This window comes from Macaca nemestrina, chromosome 10, assembly GCF_043159975.1.
Source record: "Macaca nemestrina isolate mMacNem1 chromosome 10, mMacNem.hap1, whole genome shotgun sequence".
NCBI lineage: Eukaryota > Metazoa > Chordata > Mammalia > Primates > Cercopithecidae > Macaca > Macaca nemestrina.
This window is the reverse complement of record NC_092134.1, coordinates 83,282,597-83,302,519: the sequence shown is the minus strand read 5'-3', so window position 1 is coordinate 83,302,519 and position 19,923 is coordinate 83,282,597. Positions and strand designations below refer to the sequence as shown.

The 19,923-nt window shown below is 43.3% G+C and overlaps 1 protein-coding gene across 4 annotated transcripts in view; it reads right to left on the bottom strand.

Annotated features, from left to right (window-relative positions):
- Positions 1-623: 623 nt before the first annotated feature.
- The window catches only part of LOC105492850 (ceramide synthase 5), a 37,496-nt gene continuing 18,196 nt past the window's right edge, over positions 624-19,923 (bottom strand). Inside the window, exons 2-12 of one of the 4 annotated variants that reach the window (XM_011760123.3) lie at positions 14,947-15,052; positions 14,055-14,185; positions 13,021-13,078; positions 9,541-9,591; positions 8,687-8,779; positions 6,905-7,033; positions 6,707-6,813; positions 6,407-6,628; positions 5,674-5,830; positions 3,465-3,567; positions 1,387-1,516 (exon numbers count right to left, since the gene is read on the bottom strand). In XM_011760123.3, the coding sequence (XP_011758425.2) occupies positions 1,509-1,516; positions 3,465-3,567; positions 5,674-5,830; positions 6,407-6,628; positions 6,707-6,813; positions 6,905-7,033; positions 8,687-8,779; positions 9,541-9,591; positions 13,021-13,078; positions 14,055-14,185; positions 14,947-15,052 (1,165 nt within the window). In that variant the 3' untranslated portion in view covers positions 1,387-1,508. Of the gene's footprint in view, positions 1,517-3,464; positions 3,568-5,673; positions 5,831-6,406; positions 6,629-6,706; positions 6,814-6,904; positions 7,034-8,686; positions 8,780-9,540; positions 9,592-13,020; positions 13,079-14,054; positions 14,186-14,946; positions 15,053-19,923 lie in introns of all 4 variants that reach the window. The other 3 variants (XM_011760122.3, XM_011760125.3, XM_011760124.3) reach the window with 3 other exon arrangements.

Below are 19,923 nucleotides of genomic sequence, written 5' to 3'. Positions count from 1 at the left end.
TTCACCAAATGGAAAATTATTCTGGGAGATGAATACTATATTTGGTAATTTTGCCAAGACCACAGAGAAAAGTCTGGATTAGGATGACTGCTTCTCCATGGGCTAAAAGAGAAAACAGAGTTGAAACAAAAAACACCTCAGATTTATTTATCATAACCTTAAAATGTTAATTGGGCTGGACGTGGTAGCTAATGCCCATAATCCCCATTTTGGCTTAAGGCCAGGTGTTTGAGACCAACGTGGGCAACATAGGGAGACCTCATCTCTACCAAAAAAAAAAAAAAAAAAAGTTATTTGACAATCTCTGTATTGACTAAAATAGGAAATAAGGTATTTACCTAATGGCGTCTTGGCTTTTCAACCAAAGCTTTTGTTGGTTTCACTATATACATGGTTGAATCTGTCCAGTATTCTTCTTGTGACCCACTAAACCTATTAACTTTTTCTTAAAAAACATAAAGCTCTAAAATGTAAGCACCCTGGCTGATTCTCTTCCCACCATGCACAGAAAGGAAAAATTTGGTGTCCAGGGCCTTCTGAATCAGACCTGGAAAAGCTCTTAATTAGCTTATGGATTCAGGAAACTGCAGAAATAGTCACTAAAGAGGTTGAGACAGTAGAGGTGGGTTGAAGTACTTTTAATCACAGAGTAAACAATAGTACAAGACCGTGAACAGCTCACCCAGTGGCTGTTGTCCTCCTCCAGCCCTCAGCTCACCCTCTTCCCATGCCCCCTCCCTGGGTACCATTGAGTAAAGAGTAGGGTATTGGCAGCTGTCCCTGTTGCTATCAGGTGATAGGAAGGGGATCTAGCTAGGGACCACAGTAATCCTGGCCATCCATCCATGGTTCTGTTTCTATACAACTTCATCATGCAACGTATTCTAGCTGTGAAAGAGGAACAGTGCAGAAATCTGGGACTGAACTTGGCTGCTCCATTCAGATGGCCCAGGGGTTTAGAGCCTCAAGAGCCAAGGGCAAAAAGGGAGGAGACAGTCTGGAGTCAGTATAATTCAAGATGCAGCCAAATGTGGAACTAAGGTGGGTTCAAAGGGGACTAGGGAAGGCCTCATGGCTCCAGTCCAGAATTGTGCCCCAACCCCAGCAATGAAACTCACGCATATGCACAAATGCACATGAACAAACACACAAAAACAGAGCAAATAACATTACTGAAAGAACTTGGAGGCTATTAAATACAAAACGGCAGCGTTTTCTTTCAAAGTGAAAATATTCGCTTCTTTGATACTCCTCAGTGCCTTGTAGTCCCCCAGTCACAGAAGGGTAGATATGGGAAGGGCCAAGAGGAGTATGTTGCCAGTGACCCTACAAGTCCATGTGTACTGAAGTCCCCACAGCAACCACCTTACTCTTCAGCCCAGTAGCTGCCTCCCATATGACCATTCACCCGATTGGCACCATTGCTGGAGCTACTGTCACAGGGACTTTTTGTGCAGGTGGTCACATCTTCTTCCTCTGAGCTGCTCTCCACATCACTGCGATCATCCTTAGATACCTGAGTGGGATGAGACCAAAGACAGAAAAGTGAGGGCAGAACTTTTCTGGAGAGAACTGTAAGACACACCTAAGCTCAGAAACCCAGGTGTGGGCACTGTGTTCCCAGTCTGGTCTGCTTTCTGATGACATCTAACTCAAAGTATTGTCTGGACTATGGCTAATGTTGTGACTATGCTTCGCCTGCTTTCTAGTTTTCTCCCTTGCCATCTCCAATTCTGTTCTCTATGGAATAGAAGCTACTTTGGTAGAGGGGTGTGTCTTTCAGGACCAGCCTAAGAGAAATGACATCCTCACTGAGACCTGGTTTAGGTTTCAGGGAAACTCCAGACACCCCTTCTCTTCTTCCACTTCAAAGAACAGGGAAGGCCAACATGAACAATACATATGACTGTCAGCAGTGCTTCTATCTTCTGGTGGCTGTGGACAATGCATTTATTCATATTGGTTATGCTGTTTTGCTTTATCCCCAAAGCTGATCCATAACAGGCCTTTTTTAGTAGTTTCCCATTCCTAGGCTCAGCTACCATTATCCTATGACACTGTTTTCCAATCTTCTTCCCTTTCCCAATAGCAAGATCACTTTTCTTGTGAAACTTCAGCATCCACAAGATACACAGTATAGTGAAAACACAAATGGACTGGCAGTCAATGAGAAAAGAATCCCAGTTCTAATCATGCTACCATCTGTGAATGCTTATTAACACGGTCTTTTTTGTTTCGTATTTTCAAATGAAGCATCTGGATTACAGCAGCATTTCCCAATTAAACTGTCCTGCATATCAAGCAAAGTATTTCAGTTTCTCCACCATGGGCCAGGAACGGTGGCTTACACGTATAATCCTAGCACTTTGGGAGGCTGAGAGGGGAGGACTGCTTGAGCCCAAGTTTGAGACCAGTCTGGGCAACATGGCGAGAGCCCCGTCTCTACAAAAAATAAAATATGACAAAATTAGTTGGGTATGGTGACATGCATCTGTAGTCCTAGATACTTGGGAGGCTGAGGTAGGAGGATCTCTTGGGCCCAGGAGGTCGAGGCTGCAGTGAGCCATGATTGCGCCACTGTACTCCGGCGGCCTTGGCAATGGAGTAAAACCTTGTCTCTTAAAAAAAAAAAAAAAAAGGGCCAGGCACGGTGGCTCACGCCTGTAATCCCAGCACTTTGGGAGGCTGAGGTGGGCGGATCACCTGAGGTCGGGAGTTCGAGACCAGCTGGATCAACATGGAGAAACCCCGTCTCTACTAAAAATACAAAAAAAATTAGCCGGGCGTGGTGGCGCATGCCTGTAGTCCCAGCTACTCAGGAGGCTGAGGCAGGAGAATCTCTTGAACCCGAGAGGCGGAGGTTGCGGTGAGCCAAGATCATGCCACTGCACTCCAGCCTGGGCAACAAGAGCGAAGCTCTGTCTCAAAAAAAAAAAAAACAACTCCACCCTGGACTCTAGAAGTAAAGGACAGAAACCCAGTGAGACCTGTGTCGGACTTCTGACCTCCAGAACTGAAGGATAATAAATGTAGTTTAAATAAAGGAGAGAAGGAAGTGAAAAGGAACACAGCTGTAACAGCTGTTGCCAAGGAGGTGAGCATTTGCTTTGGATCAGCTCCTTGAATTTGTGTTGGATGGGTCTTCTACAGTTGATTATAGCTGTTGACCTCTGAACTCAGATGACTGATTACCTGACCTTTAGGAAATTTCCACTAGAGGGCAGAGTGTCTCTAGACTTGCGGTAAACAGAGTCTCAGAAACAAAAAAAAGTAGACTCAAATTCTTGCCTCAATTTAGGAAAACATCTGGCAACTGCAGCTCTAGTCAGTAATGGCCCCGAAAAGTCAGGAGAGAGGGCATGCTCTGAGACCAACACAAGGGAACAGAAAGGAGAGCAGGAGGAAGGAGAACCACATTCAGATGGACATGCTTCACTGAATACTAGAAGCACAGATACACTTACATGCAAGAGATGAAACTGTCCAGCTCCCGCCAGGCATAGAAAAAAGGAAGGAGGTGAGGAAAGAGTGGAGAGTACAGGGTTTAATCCTTCCTGGACAGGTCACCTAGTCAGGAAAGAAGCAGGAGAGAACAGAGATGTCCAGTAGCTACAGCAAGATGCACAGGCACGCTGAGCAAGTTCTGAGCCAATGGCAGCTATAAGGAATAATGACACAGGAGATCATCAATATCTAGGCCACATTCCATCAGTTGGTCCTGGTGTCAGTGCCTGCTCAAGCAGAGCCCCTCCCACTTGGGATTCTGTATTCCTTTAGGCTGAAATCCCTAGCTCTTGGACTAATTACAGTCTGACTGCTTCAAAACTTGCAAAGTTCAATTATGAGTTTATCATTAAGTGGCACCTTTCTTTGGCTCTTGGCATAAGATGGGTATTTGAAATACTACATACCCATTCACTTAGGACACTTGCCTCATACAGTAGTGGGGTGAGGTGTATATTTAGTTCCTTATATAAACTATACCTTGAATATCACAGCATGGTTATCTTGTGGTGGCTTGTGAACTATCACCATTTCTAAGCAACTTAACAATCTGCTTTTATACAGTTTATGTGGCTCTGCATATGATTTCCTTTGAAAAAGTCCCCATGTCAAAAAGAAAAAATATGAAATCCACTGAAGCAGGTAGGTAAGGGATAGGAAATGGTTGAGGCCATCTCTTAAAAAACTCTTAACCCGGCCGGGCGCGGTGGCTCAAGCCTGTAATCCCAGCACTTTGGGAGGCCGAGACGGGCGGATCACAAGGTCAGGAGATCGAGACCATCCTGGCTAACATGGTGAAACCCCGTCTCTACTAAAAATACAAAAAACTAGCCGGGCGAGGTGGCGGGCGCCTGTAGTCCCAGCTACTCCGGAGGCTGAGGCAGGAGAATGGCGTGAACCCGGGAGGCGGAGCTTGCAGTGAGCTGAGACCCGGCCACTGCACTCCAGCCTGGGCGACAGAGCGAGACTCCGTCTCAAAAAAAAAAAAAAAAAAAAACTCTTAACCCTATCATCCTCTAACAAAAGCCATTCCTAAGGGACAGGAAGAAGGAAGAACTCCCCTCTTGCATCTAAGTCACATCTTAAAAGGTAAAACAGTAGGCTGGGTGCGGTGGCTCACGCCTGTAATCCTAGCACTTTGGGAGGCCTAGGTGGGCAGATGATGAGGTCAGGAGTTAGAGACCAGCCTGGCCAACATAGTGAACCCCCGTCTCTACTAAGAATACAAAAATTAGGCCGGGCGCGGTGGCTCAAGCCTGTAATCCCAGCACTTTGGGAGGCCGAGACGGGCGGATCACGAGGTCAGGAGATCGAGACCATACTGGCTAACACGGTGAAACCCCGTCTCTACTAAAAAATACAAAAAACTAGCCGGGCGCGGTGGCGGGCGCCTGTAGTCCCAGCTACTCCGGAGGCTGAGGCAGGAGAATGGCGTGAACCCGGGAGGCGGAGCTTGCAGTGAGCTGAGATCCGGCCACTGCACTCCAGCCTGGGCGGCAGAGCGAGACTCCGTCTCAAAAAAAAAAAAAAAAAAATTAGCTGGGCACGGTGGCACATCCTGTAGTCGCAGCTACTAGGAAGGCTGAGGCAGGAGAATCACTTGAACCCAAGAGGTGGAGGTTGTGGTGAGCCAAGATCGTGCCACTGCACTCCAGCCTGGGCGACAGAGCGAGATTCCATCTCAAAAAAAAAAAAAAAAAAAAAAAGGTAAAACAGGCTTGGTGTGGTGGCTCACAACTATAATTCCATTGCTTTGGGAAGCCGTGGTGGGAGGAATGCTTGAGGCCAGTACTTGGATACTGGCCTGGGTAACATAGTGACACCCTATTTACAAAAAAATAAGAAAATTAGCCAGGCATGGTGGTGCACACCTATAGTCCCAGCTACTTGGGAGGCTGCAGTGGGAGACTCCCTTAAGCCCAGGTTTGAGGCTGCAGTGAGCCGTGATCATGCCACTGAACTCCAGCCTAGGTGACAGAGCAAGACCTTGTCTCTAAACTAAAAAAGGCAAAACACTCATAGAAGAGGCAAAGACTTTGGAGCCCTAGGCTTTTTGCTTGGCCTGCTTGAGTAGATGGGGCTCACCAGGTTTGATGGAGAGAGAACATCTGTTGAGTAATCCCTATCTTCCCCCATACCCCAAAGAAAGAAGCCATCTTTCATCCTCACCTTTCCCCTGATCAAGGCTTTCAAAGCAATCCGTGCAATTAGGTAGGACCAGATGACATGCAGAACCTGTAGGGTCAGCAGCAGGCCATTGAGGAGCCACCATGAAGCATAAGGCCCGATTATCTCCCAACTCTCAAAGAGGGTCGTGTTCAGAATCCTAGAAGAGGGAGGCCAATGGTCAGATTCTAAAGTCAAAGCTCAGAAGACAGGGATGAAGCCGAGTCCTAGGGATGCAGAGCCCTGTGTGTTTTCCTACCAGCCCTTTTATCAGCTGAAGTTCCAGGGACTGTCATCCACAGTAAGAAAATAAAGAAGGGGAGGAGCCTGTTGTGTTTTCTATCCTTAGGGACAGGGAAAGATACATAAATCTTAGGAACTGATGGATTAAGTCACATTATTAATGACTTCAAATATGCGGAGTTTGACGAAATTAGGACAGAAGTGGGACTCTAATCCTAGGAATGACTCAGCTCCTCAGACACATATTAGGATAGGACAGTAGGTAGCTGATTCCCATAAAGCAGTGAATGTAGAAGTGAAAGGAGACGGGGGGGAGGGGGGAGAGGAGGGGGGGGGAGAGAGAGAGAGAGAGAGAGAGAGAGAGAGAGAGAGAGAGAATGAGAGAGAGAATGAGAATATGTGTGTGTTGGTCAGGGTTGGGACCAGAGCAGGAACACAAGCAAGAAGGGCCTGAGAATTGTATCAACAGGGCAAAAGAAGGCAAAGGAATTACTTAGGCATAAAATTAGGACTGTTCCTCAGAGATGAGTCAAAAAAACCAGAAGCCAACCGAGTCGGGTACTCTGAGTCTGGATCCGACCTTGCTAGAAATACGGTGTGAGGCAGCAGAGGTCCTATGAGAGTCCATAAAAGGTCAGCACAGGCCAAGGTAAAAGCAGGGCAATAGGGTTCTTGTGTTCTATTGGCAAAAATAGAATAGAATAGAACAGAAAAACTGAATGGGCAAAATGAGAATTGGCAAAAGGTATCATTAGGCTCATACCTACCACAACTCTACAGCCCTACCACTTACCAGAATGGATAGATTCCTAGACGTGTAACCATAAAAACAGCACTGAAGATAACAAAAAGGGTGTCACAGAGCCGCTGATATTTGGCATAATTGGCCAGCTTGGCTGCCTGGAGAAAGGAAGAAAGAATTGAGCTGGGGAGAAAGTCCTCACATAGGAAGAAGAGAAGAGAAGAAGATGGAGAAAGACTGGGTTTTTACCTCCAGCAAGAAGTCTGAGACATCATGTAGACACATGATGAGAGTTCCTGCTCGAACCATATTGTTGATGTAGGAGAAGGAGATGAGCCCAATGGTGACCAAGTGATGCACAAACATGATCAGGAAGTCCTAGGAAGGAATGGAAATAGAAGAGGGAGGTAAAAGCTGGGCCGTAGAAACACCAGCCAACCCAATGTCCTGCATTATTCTCTGAGGATCTTACCCCACCCCGTATATAATAGTTTCCATTGGCCAGGCGCAGTGGCTCATGCCTGTAATCCCAGCACTTTGGGAGGGCAAGGTGGGCGGATCACCCAAGGTCAGGAGTTCGAGTTCAACCTGACCAACATGGTGAAACCCCATCTCTACTAAAAATACAAAAATAAGCCAGGTGTGGTGGCGCACACCTGTAATTCCAGCTACTCAGGAAGCTGACGCAGGAGAATTGCTGGAACCTGGGAGGCAGAGGTTGCAGTGAGCCAATATCGCGTCACGGCACTCCAGTTTGGGCGAAAGAGTGAGACTCCATCTCAAAAAAAAAAAAAAAAGTTTCCATTCTGCTTAGACTCTCCTCTGGCTACCTAGCATTTAACTGAACACTCCCTACATCAGTGACTGACCCATACTCTACGTTAATGCAGCTCAAAGGCCAGAAAGTAAAAATTTCCTTTGGTAACTGCGGAATATATATAGTGTGGATGCTGAACTGACACCTGGGGATAACTTCCCAGTGGGACATACAAGCCTTAGAGATCTCTGAGATTCTATGACTCTTCTGTTTTAATGAGAGAAACGTCAACCACAAGGACCTAATAGAAGGGATAGGTTTGTGGCTCTAATTTCCTCTTGGGTTCAAATGTCAAGTTAGATCTAGGGAAGTCTCTAAATACTTGAGTTATCAGACACATCTATTAAATACTTCTCCGTTTATTATGTTTAAAACGTAAATATGTACTTCAAACTTTCTTATATGTATCACAATTAAAATAAAATTGTAATAAAGTGACCTGTGTCTTCTGACCATAGGAGAGTAAAAGGCATAAAAATTGAGTATCAAGTTTCTATGTTAGAGAACACTAACAACCTGGTTAAGTTTTAATTCATTCCCATAAATGCTAACCCTGGTTTTCTTCGCCAAAGATAACCCTGAGTTAGTGACAGATTAGGGTTAGAGCTGCTGGAACCACATTATTTCAGGTAGACGCTAATAAAAAAGTAAAGATTCTGCCTTTTCTATTTGGTTGTATAAAACTTAAGTCATTTCCAACTCTGTCACTATCTGGGCAAGTCATCTCACTTCTCTCAATCTTTGCTTCCTGAACAATAGCAGGAAGAGAGTAAAACCCCTTCCAATTGACTTTCTTCAAGTCGGGTAACCAGAAAGGGAGTACAGAGAGAGCAAGTGTCCCTAATGCCATGTGAAAGCCATTATCCAGCTTTTCTGGAATCAGGTGTTTTTTCTAAATAAGGCATTGCTATCCCCCAATTCTGACTAGGATTTTTTTCTTTAGATATGTAAGAAGCTTAAAGAAGAATATGGAAAAAAGTATGCTTCTTAGCTGGTTAATTGTTCTTATCCTGGGGCTTCCCTGAATGTCTTAAATATACTTCATCATTAATTCAGTCTCATTTCTGGGAACATTACAACAAGCTAAGAGTCCATCAAACCCAGTTTCTCCTTTTGCGGTCTCAGGGAAGATAATACATCATAATGGCAGTCATGGAAGCTGCTAGAAAGGAGGATGCAGTAAGTTTGGGACTTGAGGGGGCCAACGTCCTTACCTTTCTTTTAATGTCTGTAAACTGAGAAAACATAAGGGACCAATAGAAGGCCAATTCCATGATATAATAGTAATAAAGCCCACTTGAAAGAGGCTGCAAGAGAGAAAGAAGTAGTTAGATTACCGACTAGTCAAACGTGCATTCCACCTCTCCAACTTTCTCTGCCTTGGAGGACCAATACCCCAAATTATTAGACATTTCTCCTCCCCATTATCTCCCAAGATATGCAATAGCTAACAGACTTTGGATTGGTGTAGAGACTTAAGCCTCTTCCCTCGCTCCTCTGCACACCCATCTTCAGCTCTCATCTTACAGAGATGAGATACAGTTAACACATACTATAACACAATCAAATCAGTATGTCTAGGATTCTGGGCAATTAGTGCTTTTTACAGGATTGAATACACATAGGCCTTCTCCTCTTCCACCCCTTTAGCAGTTCTTTGACATATTTCCAGTATAGATTACAACCAAGATGCTCTTAATGGGATTTCAAGTTACCCTTGATACAAAAAAGACATCTGAACCAGAAAGTACCTCATTAAATACCAGAAAACTGCTTTTCTTTCTAGCCCAATTAGAGTGAATATAATGGGGAAAATCAGAACAAAAAACTCACTGGATTTCATTGCTATGGGGGTCTCAGGAATAGATACCTCATATGACTCTTAGCAGTGGGAAAATTAATAAAAATAAAAAATAGATACCCTGAATATATGACTTAAAGAGACTGAACCCCTAATCTGTCAATCCCAAGGAAACACACCATCTGTCCTGGGGACTGGCAAAGGATCCTCACTCACTCCATCTTACACACATTCAAGACCTCTATCCTGAAACGACTCAGATCCTACCTGAAATGGATAGTTATGCCAGCACTGTCGGATGTCCCAGAACCAAGGTGACTAAGAGAAAACAGATAATCCATGTCAATCCTCAAGATTCTCACCTGGCTTCAAGATCTACCCCATGTAATCCCCTTCTCTCTAGGCTGGGGCAAAAGAGAGACAGGAAAGCCCCCAAACAGATTTAAGGGCTCCCCAAAGGATCAATAAATAGCTAGATTGTTCATCTACAACAGAGTGTTATAAATAGAAAAACTATGCTTTGAGGTAAATAAGAACAAAGAGAATTTTAGGATAGTTTTAGGAAGTATCACCACCTGGAATATATATACAGGAAGACAGTGATTCATTTGATAACCAAGAAAGGTATCTCCATGCCAGGTTCAGAAGTCAAAACTAATAATCTCTAATGGAATAATGATTATGTCCTTTAAGGAGTTTGTGTATATCATCTTTGCTGCTGGATTTCTTATCATTAAATTGTTCATAATATTGTCCTATTATCCTTTCAATGACTATAGGATCTGTAGTGATAACCCTTCCCATATTGGTAATTCATATTTTCTTTTTTTGTTGGAGTTTGTCCATTAATCAGACCTTTCAAAGAATGAACTTTTGGCTTTATTAATTTTATCCATGGTCAGGCACAGTAGCTCACACCTGTTAATCCCTGCACTTTGGGAGGCTGAAGTGGGTGGATTGCTTGAGCCCAGGAGTTCAAGACCAATTTGGGCAACATAGTGAAACCCCGTCTCTAAAAAACTACAAAAATTAGCCCAGTGTGGTTGTGCATGTGCCTGTAGTCTCAAGTTTCTTGGGAGGCTGAGGTGGTAGCATCGCCTGAGCCTGGGAAGTTGAGGCTGCAGTGAGCTGTGATCATGCAACTGCACTCCAGCCTGGGTGACAGAGTAAGACCCTGTTTTAAGCAAAAACAAAAACAGGCCAGGCATGGTGGCTCATACCTGTAATCCCAGCACTGTGGGAGGTGGAGGTGGGAGGATCACCTGAGGTTAGGAGTTCGAGATTAGCCTGGCCAACATGGTGAAAATCTGTCTCTACCAAAAATACAAAAATTAGCTGGGCCTGGTGGCGTACTCCAGTAGTCCCAGCTACTCGGGAGGCTGAGGCAGGAGAATCACTTGAACCCAGGAGGCAGAGGTTGCAGTGAGCCGAGATTGCACCACTGCACTCCAGCCTGGGAGACAGAGTGAGACTCTGTCTCAGACAAACAAAAACCCCACAAATGTATCCATTGTTTATCTAATGCCTATTTCATTAATTTCCACTTATTTACTTTATTATGGTTTTTTAGAAATGGGGTCTCACTATAGAGATTGGATCTCGTTATCTTGCCCAAGCTGATCTTGAATTCCTGGGCTTAAGTGATCCTCCCACTTCAGCCTCCCAAAGTGTGGGGAGCACAGGGGTAAGCCACCCTGCCTGGCCAATTTCTGCTTATTTTTTATTATTTCCTTCCTTTAACCTATTTTGCTTATCTTTTTCATGAACCTAAAGCAGAAACTTAGATGAACTTTAAGCCTTTCTTTTGTAATATTAACATTTAAAGCTATAAATTTCCCTCTAGGTATGTTTTATCTGTATCCCAGAAATTTTGATATGTTTTACTTTTAGCATCATTCAATTAAAAATATTTTCTTATTTCTCTTGTGATTTTTTATTTGATCCACAGGTTATTGAGAAGAGTTGTTTAACTTCCAATTTTTTTTTTTTTTGAGACAGAGTCTTGCTCTGTCACCCAGGCTGGAGCGAAGTGGCGTGATTTCGGCTCATTGCAACCTCTGCCTCCCAGGTTCAAATGATTCTCGTGCCTCAGCCTCCCCAGCAGTTGGGATTACAGGCACGCACCACCATGCCTGGCTAATTTTTTGTATTTTTAGTAGAGATGGAGTTTTGCCATATTGCCCAGGCTGGTCTTGAACTCCTGAGCTCAGGCAATCTGCCTGCCTCAGCCTCCCAGAGTGCTAGGATTACAGGTGTGAGCAACCGCATACGGGCGACTTCCAAATATTTTCCGTGTCTCTCATTACAATTGACTTCTAATTTAATTCCATTATGGTTAGAGAACACATTCTTTAAGATTTCAATATTTTTAAATTTACTGAGACTTATTTTATGGCCCAGCATTAGTTTATCTTTCTACATGCACTTAAAAATTATATGTGTTCTTCAGCTGTTGGTGTAGTGTTTTATAAATGTCAATTAGCTAAAACTGGTTGATCATGTCATTCATATATTTTACATCTTTAGTGATTATTTATTTATTTATTTATTTATTTTGCCTAGGGTTTAGGTCAATTACTGAGAGAAAAGTATTAACATCTTCAAGTACAACTGTATATTTGTCTATTCCTTTACTTCTGCCAGTTTTTTGTCTATAATATTTTGAAAACACAGTGATACCATTTAGAGAGAAATAGTATGGTACAGGGAAAAAAACATGAACTCAAGAATCAAAAAGCCTGAAATTCTTCCTTCTTTTTCTGAGGCAGAGTCTTGCTCTGTCACCCAGGCTGGAATGTAGTGGCTCCATTACTGCTCACTGCAGCCTTGACCTCCTGGGCTCAGGTGACTCTCCTACGTTAGCCTCCTGAGTAGCTGGGACTACAGGTACATGCCACCACACCAGGCAAATTTTTGTAGAGACGGTGTTTCACCATGTTGCCCAGGTTGGTCTTGAACTCCTGGGCTCAAATATCTGCCCATCTTGGCCTCCCAAAGTGTTAAAATTACAGATGTGAGCCACTGTACCCGGCCCCCTGAAATTCTTCTTTGACTCTGACAATTAACTAAAAAATGGGAATAATACCCGTTTCACCCACTTTAAAGGGTTGATTCCATTTCTCCTCCTTCAATTTTTGTCAAGTGCTTTGTAAACCATTAAGTATTATGCTGATTTAGTTATTACTGATATTACTAGTATCTTCTAGGGAGAAGCAGTAGAGTTATAAGGTTACTGAAGTCAGGCCCCAGACAGAAGACAATCTATTAGGATATAAACCTGGACTGTGGGCATCACAGAGGAGGAAAAGTTGGGGGAAATATAAAGATCTAAAGGCATTTATGCCAGGCACAGTGGCTCACGCCTGAAATCCCAGCATTTTGGGAGGCTGAGGTGAGTGGATCACCTGAGGTCAGGAGTTCAAGACCAGCCTGGCCAACATGGTGAAATCCCGTCTCTACTAAAAATGCAAAAATTAGCCAGGTATGGTGGTGTGCACCTATAGTCCCAGCTACTCAGAAGGCTAAGGTAAGAGAATCGCTTGAACCCAAGAGGTGGAGGTTGCAAGTGAGCTGAGATTCCACCACTGTACTCCAGCCTGGGTGACAGAGCGAGACTCTGTCTCAAAAAAAAAAAAAAAAGAAAAAAAATCTAAAGGTATTTAACTCTTGCTTCTAGATTAACTCTTGTTTCTAGAGATCTAGGCATGATTACAACCCAACAGAGGACTAGAGAAAGTTAAGACTCACCGACCAGAGAAATCTAATTCCATAGCAGAATATACATAAATAAAATGTGAATCTCCACCTGGGTGGACAAAGAGGAGAGGTTAGACAAATGTCCACTGAAACCGAAGTCTCTGAGGCTAGGGAAGTCAAGATAGCAAATCTGGGGATAAGAGAGTTACTGGTGAGAAAGAGGATCAAGTCCTAGAATAGGGGCAACTACTGTCATTTAAAAAGCCAAAGACAGGGGCCAGGAGTGGTGGCTCATGCCTGTAATCCCAGCACTTTGGGAGGCCGAGGTGGGCGGATCACCAGGTCAAGAGATCGAGACCATCCTAGCCAACATAGTGAAACCTTGTCTCTACTAAGAATACAAAAATTAGCTGGGCATGGTGGCGCACGCCTGTAGTCCCAGCTACTCAGGAGGCTGAGGCAGAAGAATAGATTGAACACAGGAGGTGCAGGTTGCAGTGAGCCGAGATCACGCCACTGCACTCCAGTCTGGTGACAGAGTGAGACTCCGTCTCAAAAAAAAAAAAACAAAACAAAAAAACCAAAGACAGAGTCATCTTCCATTAGGAAAAATATTAGGCTCTATCATCAGACTCCCTAGCATTTTTCTTTACATGACAATTACTAATACAGTGCTCAGAGGATAATTAGAAAAAGCTCAATAAAATGAAGAATAGTATTTCCCAGAAAAGGAATGCTTCCTAAAAATTGTCAACTTATAGCAAGCAAGCTAGTACTCCCTCTATTAAGGTATACATGTGTTAGTACATCTACTTACATAAGTACAGTTATAAGGATTTACTCCCAATCTATTTAGGAAAAGGAAACAAAATGGAACCATACCTAGGTTAGTGGCAACATGTCCAAGAAACTTAAGGGAATCAGTGTTCCAGTTCCCTTCTTTCCTACCAATAATAGGCTGAGTTAGCTCTCTATATCCATTAACTGTTGTCCTAACAACAGAAGTGATTTTCAAAAAAGAAAACTTCAGTCCAGTTGTATCCCACCCTCTTCCTTATTCCCTCCCTCTCTCCTTGCATACTTACATGCTTTCACAGAATTTAGTGAGCGTTGGGGGCTTGTCCTGATTCCTCCTATGGCGAAACCAGCATTGGATTTTTCGGACATTCCAATCCAGCTGCTTTGACAGGCCCTCCAGCCTTTTCTTATCAGGATACTGTAAATGTATAAGCAGAGTCAACACCCCTGTCTCCTCAGACCCTTCCGAGACCCCTCCTTCAATACCACTGACTAGCTGAGTGATAAGGTATGATAGCCATAGTGGCTCAAGTGATGTTTATCTTTCCAAGTTATCCCAAAGTCATTTTTAGTAAGAAATTTTATCTTACATATCAAGGACCTGTACTGCTCACCTATACACATCCTTGTTTCGACTCTTCCTCCAGCCCAGGCTGAGTAAAAAAGGATATTAAAAACCCAAATTGCAGGCCAGGCATGGTGGCTCATGCCTGTAATCCTGGGATTTTTGGAGGCCGAGGGCCGAAGGATGGCTTGAGCTCAGGAGTTCCAGACCAGCCTGGGCAACATGGCAAAACCTTGTCTCTTCAAAAAACCAACAAAAAACCCGAACTGCAAAGGCTATCAGTACCGTCTCCATTTCGATTACACAACTAGGCAGTGGCAGAAACTGGAACAAGGAAAAACAAAAACAAGATATGGTGTGTGTTTGGGGAAAGAGGGGTAAAGGTGGCTGCTGGGCCTAAAACTCAAACATACTACTATGTAAACTTGACATACGTAGGGCCCAAAGGTTTTCCCTGAGGGGATAAAGCTCTCCATATAGCTACATAGACTACTCAAACATGAAAGATCATCCCATCCTATCCTTACCCTTAGGGATATGTGCTGTCTACCCTCCACTGCCCCATGGAGCAACGCCTTGTGTGAATTTTCCTCTCTGTTTCTTTGCCCACTTACCTTGGTGATAGATACAAACACCTTTTCAAGGATGGCATTGGGTTGGGCCTGATAAGGACCACTGTCCTCGATGCCAATATGGAGTGCACAGGGTTTGGCAATAAACCTGTAATGGAGAAAACCCAAGGGCCAATTCTTTTAAAATAATTTTTATTTATAATTGACACATAATAATTGTACATATTTATGGGGTATAATGTGATGTTTCAATGCATGTATACATAGGATAATGATGAAACTGGGGTAGTTACCATATCCATCACTTTCAACATTTATCACTTCTTTATGGTGACAACATTCACCAGCCTCAGCCTCCCAAAATGCTGGGATAACAGGTGTGAGCCACTGTGCTGGCTGGAAGCTTTTTAGAAATGCATAATCTTGAGCCCATCTCAGACTTGCAAAATCAGAACCTGCGCTTTAACAAGATTCCCAGGTGATTCACATGTCCATTAGAATGTGAGAACCACTAATCTACTTCAGAAGAATCTTGTAAGTGTACAATGAGATAATGTATATGAAAGACACTGGCACAAAGGAGGTGATTAATAAACGGCAGTTTTCCTTACATCAAAAGACCAAGATCTTAATTGGAGGGAAAAGTAGAACTGAGACTAAGCTCTTCCTGCATATAGATATCCTGGGTCTTGGATACCTTCCTGCCTAACCAAGAGGTTATGGAAATACTTCGATCTTTCAGGAGTCAAGAAGAAAGAAATCAGGAAGCTAGGAAAGGGGAGAAGGAAATTACCTATTAGCACTCTATCCTAGTCTCAGATCTACTAATAAGGCATATAAACTTGGTAAAATCACTTATCTCTTGGGTCTTGGTTTCATCATCTAAAAGAAGAGGTTATATCAAGCAGAGTCCCATGGATTTAAATTTTTAAAAAGAATTAAAAAGCCGGGCGTGGTGGCTCACGCCTGTAATCCCAGCACTTTGGGAGGCCAAGGCAGGAGGATCACAAGGTCAGGAGTTTGAGACCAGCCTGGCCAACAACATAGTGAAACCCTGTCTCTACTAAAAATAAAAAAAAAATTAGCTGGGCTTGGTGGCAGGCGCCTGTAGTCCCAGCTACTTTGGAGGCTGAGGCAGGAGAATTGTTTGAACCCTGGAGGTGGAGGTTGCAGTGAGCCGAGATCGCGCCACTGCACTGCAGCCCAGGCGACGGTGCGAGAATCCGTCTCAAAAATAAAAAATAAAAAATAAAAAATAAAAAGAGGTTATGAGATGATTTCTAAGATTTCTTTTTCTGTATCTAAGATTCTATGATGTTATCATTGATTGATTATAATTAATTTCTAACTTTTGAATCTTTGAAAATTGAGGAACTATTCCTTGGTTCTTCAAGAAGGATCTTACTCTCCCCCACAACCAGAGATTTCTATGAATATCAGCACTAGGAAAAGCTCTATATTGCCACTTTCAGGATAAGTCAAAACCAGTTTTAGCCCTTAGCATCTTAAGGAGTCCCATAATGAAAATATGACTGGGAGGTGTAAAATGGAGTGCCATTGATCTATTTTCTTGAGCTGCATTTGAATCTAGAATATATTGTCTCTAAAGGAGGGATTGAGAAATAAGAAACTTTTCTCCCTCTATGAAAACTTTTTACCTTATCACCAAAGTTCCTGAGCCATAGGGTAATATTTATTCAGAGCATAAAGTTAGCCACATCTGTAACACATTCTCTTTTACACAGGTGGTAAAAAAAATAGTTCCATTCAAAGGCCAATGCTAGTGGATACATTAATTTACATTTACTGGTATACTATTCTGTATACCAATAATATTTTAATCCCTAACTCATGTTTAAACTCCTTCTAAACACAAATAGACTGCTTTCATATTTACCAACGTACTGTGCTCAGCAGTTGCTCAGTAACTGACAAGCAATAGGTTTTAGTGAAACCCACTCTTGTTCTATTGGAGCTCAATTCCGACCCAGGATTAATCAGCATTCAGAAGAGTAAATGAGGCAGTCATTCTTTGTTGTTGAGTTGATACCATATTAGAGATAAAAATCATCTAAACAACCCTGTCTCCTCCTCCTTTTCCTATCAACATAATTGCATGAAAATCCAAAGGCAGAAAACAGCCTTTCCAATTCCTACTCTTACCCCCAACCCAGGCTTCTTTAATCCGGAAGCAGTCAGGTGATTAAAATTCAGGACTTGCAGTTAGACAGATTTTACCAGCTTAAAGACCTTGTGATTGTTACATATCCATAGAATGGAGATAATATCTACCTCACAGGGTTAAAGATAAAATGATACAATGTATGCCTATACCAATACCTGACATTTAGTAAACATTCATTAAAGAGTAGCGATTATTATTTCACTAGAAACATATTTCAGTCTGGGTACTCCCGTACCTCCAGCAGAAAGTGAGAAGCAAGAAATCCTCTTTAATATAACAAGTCTATATTCTGCTCACCTGGGTGAAGCCAATTTTAAAATTACTATTATCTGGATCATGGTGTGGACTTAATAATCTAGCATTGTCATTAGCTCACATCCTGCCCTCATTAGTTCAGAGTTCGGTGAAAAGCATAAAGCTACTCATATCCAGTCAGTTCCAGCTATATGGAGCCTAAGAATATTTGACAAATACTTGTTGAGTGTTTATTTTGTGCCACAGAATGAAGCTTTATTATGATATTTTCCAGACGTGATTGGAAAAGACTCTTTTCTAATTTGTGATAAAAATTAAATATATAGATTTAGTTACACAGTTAATGAATTACATTACTGAAGAAAGTGAAATTATTTGAAATTAATAGCTTTTGAGAAATTACTAATTCTACATCATACAAAAGGCTGGCATTTGGTATAACTTATAAAATAGGTATCTAGGCTGGGCGCGGTGGCTCATGCCTGTAATCCCAGCACTTTAGGAGGCTGAGGCGGGTGGATCACAAGGTCAGGAGTTCGAGACCAGCCTATCCAACATGGTGAAACCTCATCTCGACTAAAAATACAAAAAGCCGGGCGTGGTGGTGGGCGCCTGTAACCCCAGCTACTCAGGAGGCTGAGGCAGGAGAATTGCTTTTACCCAGAAGGTGGAAATTACAATGAGCTGAGATTGCACCATTGCACTCTGACCTGGGCGACAGAGCGAGACTCCATCTCCAAAAAAAAAAAAAAGATACCTAGGCTGGTCAATTTCCAGAGCCTGGCATTTATCCTTTCTGCTACATCAGCACTTCTCAAAGTGTGGTTTACAGACCCCTGGGGAATCCAGAGACCCTTTCAGTAGGTCTACAAGGTCAAAACTATCTTCATAATAATTCTATAATTTCATAAAAATCCTTTCTCTCTCATGAGAGTACAGTGGAACTTTCCACAAGTTACATGACATATAACAACAGACTGAATGCAGACGCTGACATGAGACTACAACTGCCAGATATTTTCAAAAATGTTAAAATGCTACTCTTCTCAGTTTTTTGTTTTGGAAAACAGTTATTTTTCATAAAATGTAATGAGTTCATTGTTATTTATTTATATTGAGACAGGGTCTCACTCTGTCACCCAGGCTGGAGTGCAGTGGTGTGATCACTGCTCACTGCAGCCTTGACCTCCTCAGCTCAAGTGATCCTCCCACCTCAGCCTCTCAAGTAGCTGGGACTACAGGTGTTGGCCATGCCCAGCTAATTAAAAAAAATTTTTTTTGTAGAGACAGGGTTTCACCATGTTTCCCAGGCCATTGCTATTTTTAAATGAATTAATAAATATGGGCTGGGCACGGTGGCTAATGCCTGTTATCCTAGCACTTTGGGAGGCTGAGACAGATGGATCACTTGAGCCCAGGAGTTCGAGACCAGCCTGGGAAACGTAGTGAAACTCTGTCTCTGCCCAAAACACAAAAGTTAGACAGGTGTGGTAGCTCATGCCTGTGGTCCCAGCAACTTGGGAGGTTGAGGTGGGAGGATCGCTTGACCCTCGGAAGTCGCGCAGTGGGCTGTCATTGCGCCACTGCACTTCAGCCTGTGTGACAGAGCCAGATCCTGTCTCAAAAATAAAGAGGCTGGACCCGGTGGCTCATGCCTGTAATCCCAGCACTTTGGGAGTCTGAGGTGGGCAGACTGCTTGAGCTCAGGAGTTCAAGACCAGGCTGGCCAACATGGTGAAACCCCATCTCTACCAAAAAATATAAAAATTAGCCAGGCATGGCGGCACATGCCTGTAGTCCCAGCTACTCGGCAGGCTGAGGTGAGAGGATCTCTTGAACCCAGGAGGCGGAGTTTGCAGTGGGCTGAGATCTTGCCACTGCACTCCAGTCTGGGCAACACAGCAGACTCTGTCTCGATAATAGATAAATAAATAAATAAATAGGCTGGGCGTGGTGGCTCAGACCTGTAATACAAGCACTTTGGGAGGCTGAGGCAGGCAGATCACTTGAGGTCAGGAGTTCAAAACCAGCCTGGCCAACATGGCAAAATGCCATCTTCTACTAAAAATACAACAACAAAAAATTAGCCAACTACTTGGGAGGCTAAGGCAGGAGAATTGCTTGAACCTAGGAAGCGGAGGTTGCAGTGAGCCGAGATTGCGCTACTGCACTCCAGTTTGGGTGACAGAACGAGACTCCATCTAAGAAAAAAAAAAAAAAGGCTGGGCGCGGTGGCTCACGCCTGTAATGCCAGCACTTTGGGAGGCCGAGGCGGGCAGATCACAAGGTCGAGAGATCGAGACCATCCTGGCTAACACGGTGAAACCCCGTCACTACTAAAAATACAAAAAATTAGCCGGGCGTGGCGGCGGGCGCCTGCAGTCCCAGCTACTTGGGAGGCTGAGGCAGGAGAATGGCGGGAACCCGGGAAGCGGAGCTTGCAGTGAGCCGAGATCACGCCACTGCACTCCAGCCTGGGCGACTGAGCAAGGCTCTGTCTCAAAAACAAACAAACAAACAAACAAACAAACAAAAATATATATATACATTTTATACATGTATAAATACAGAAAACATGT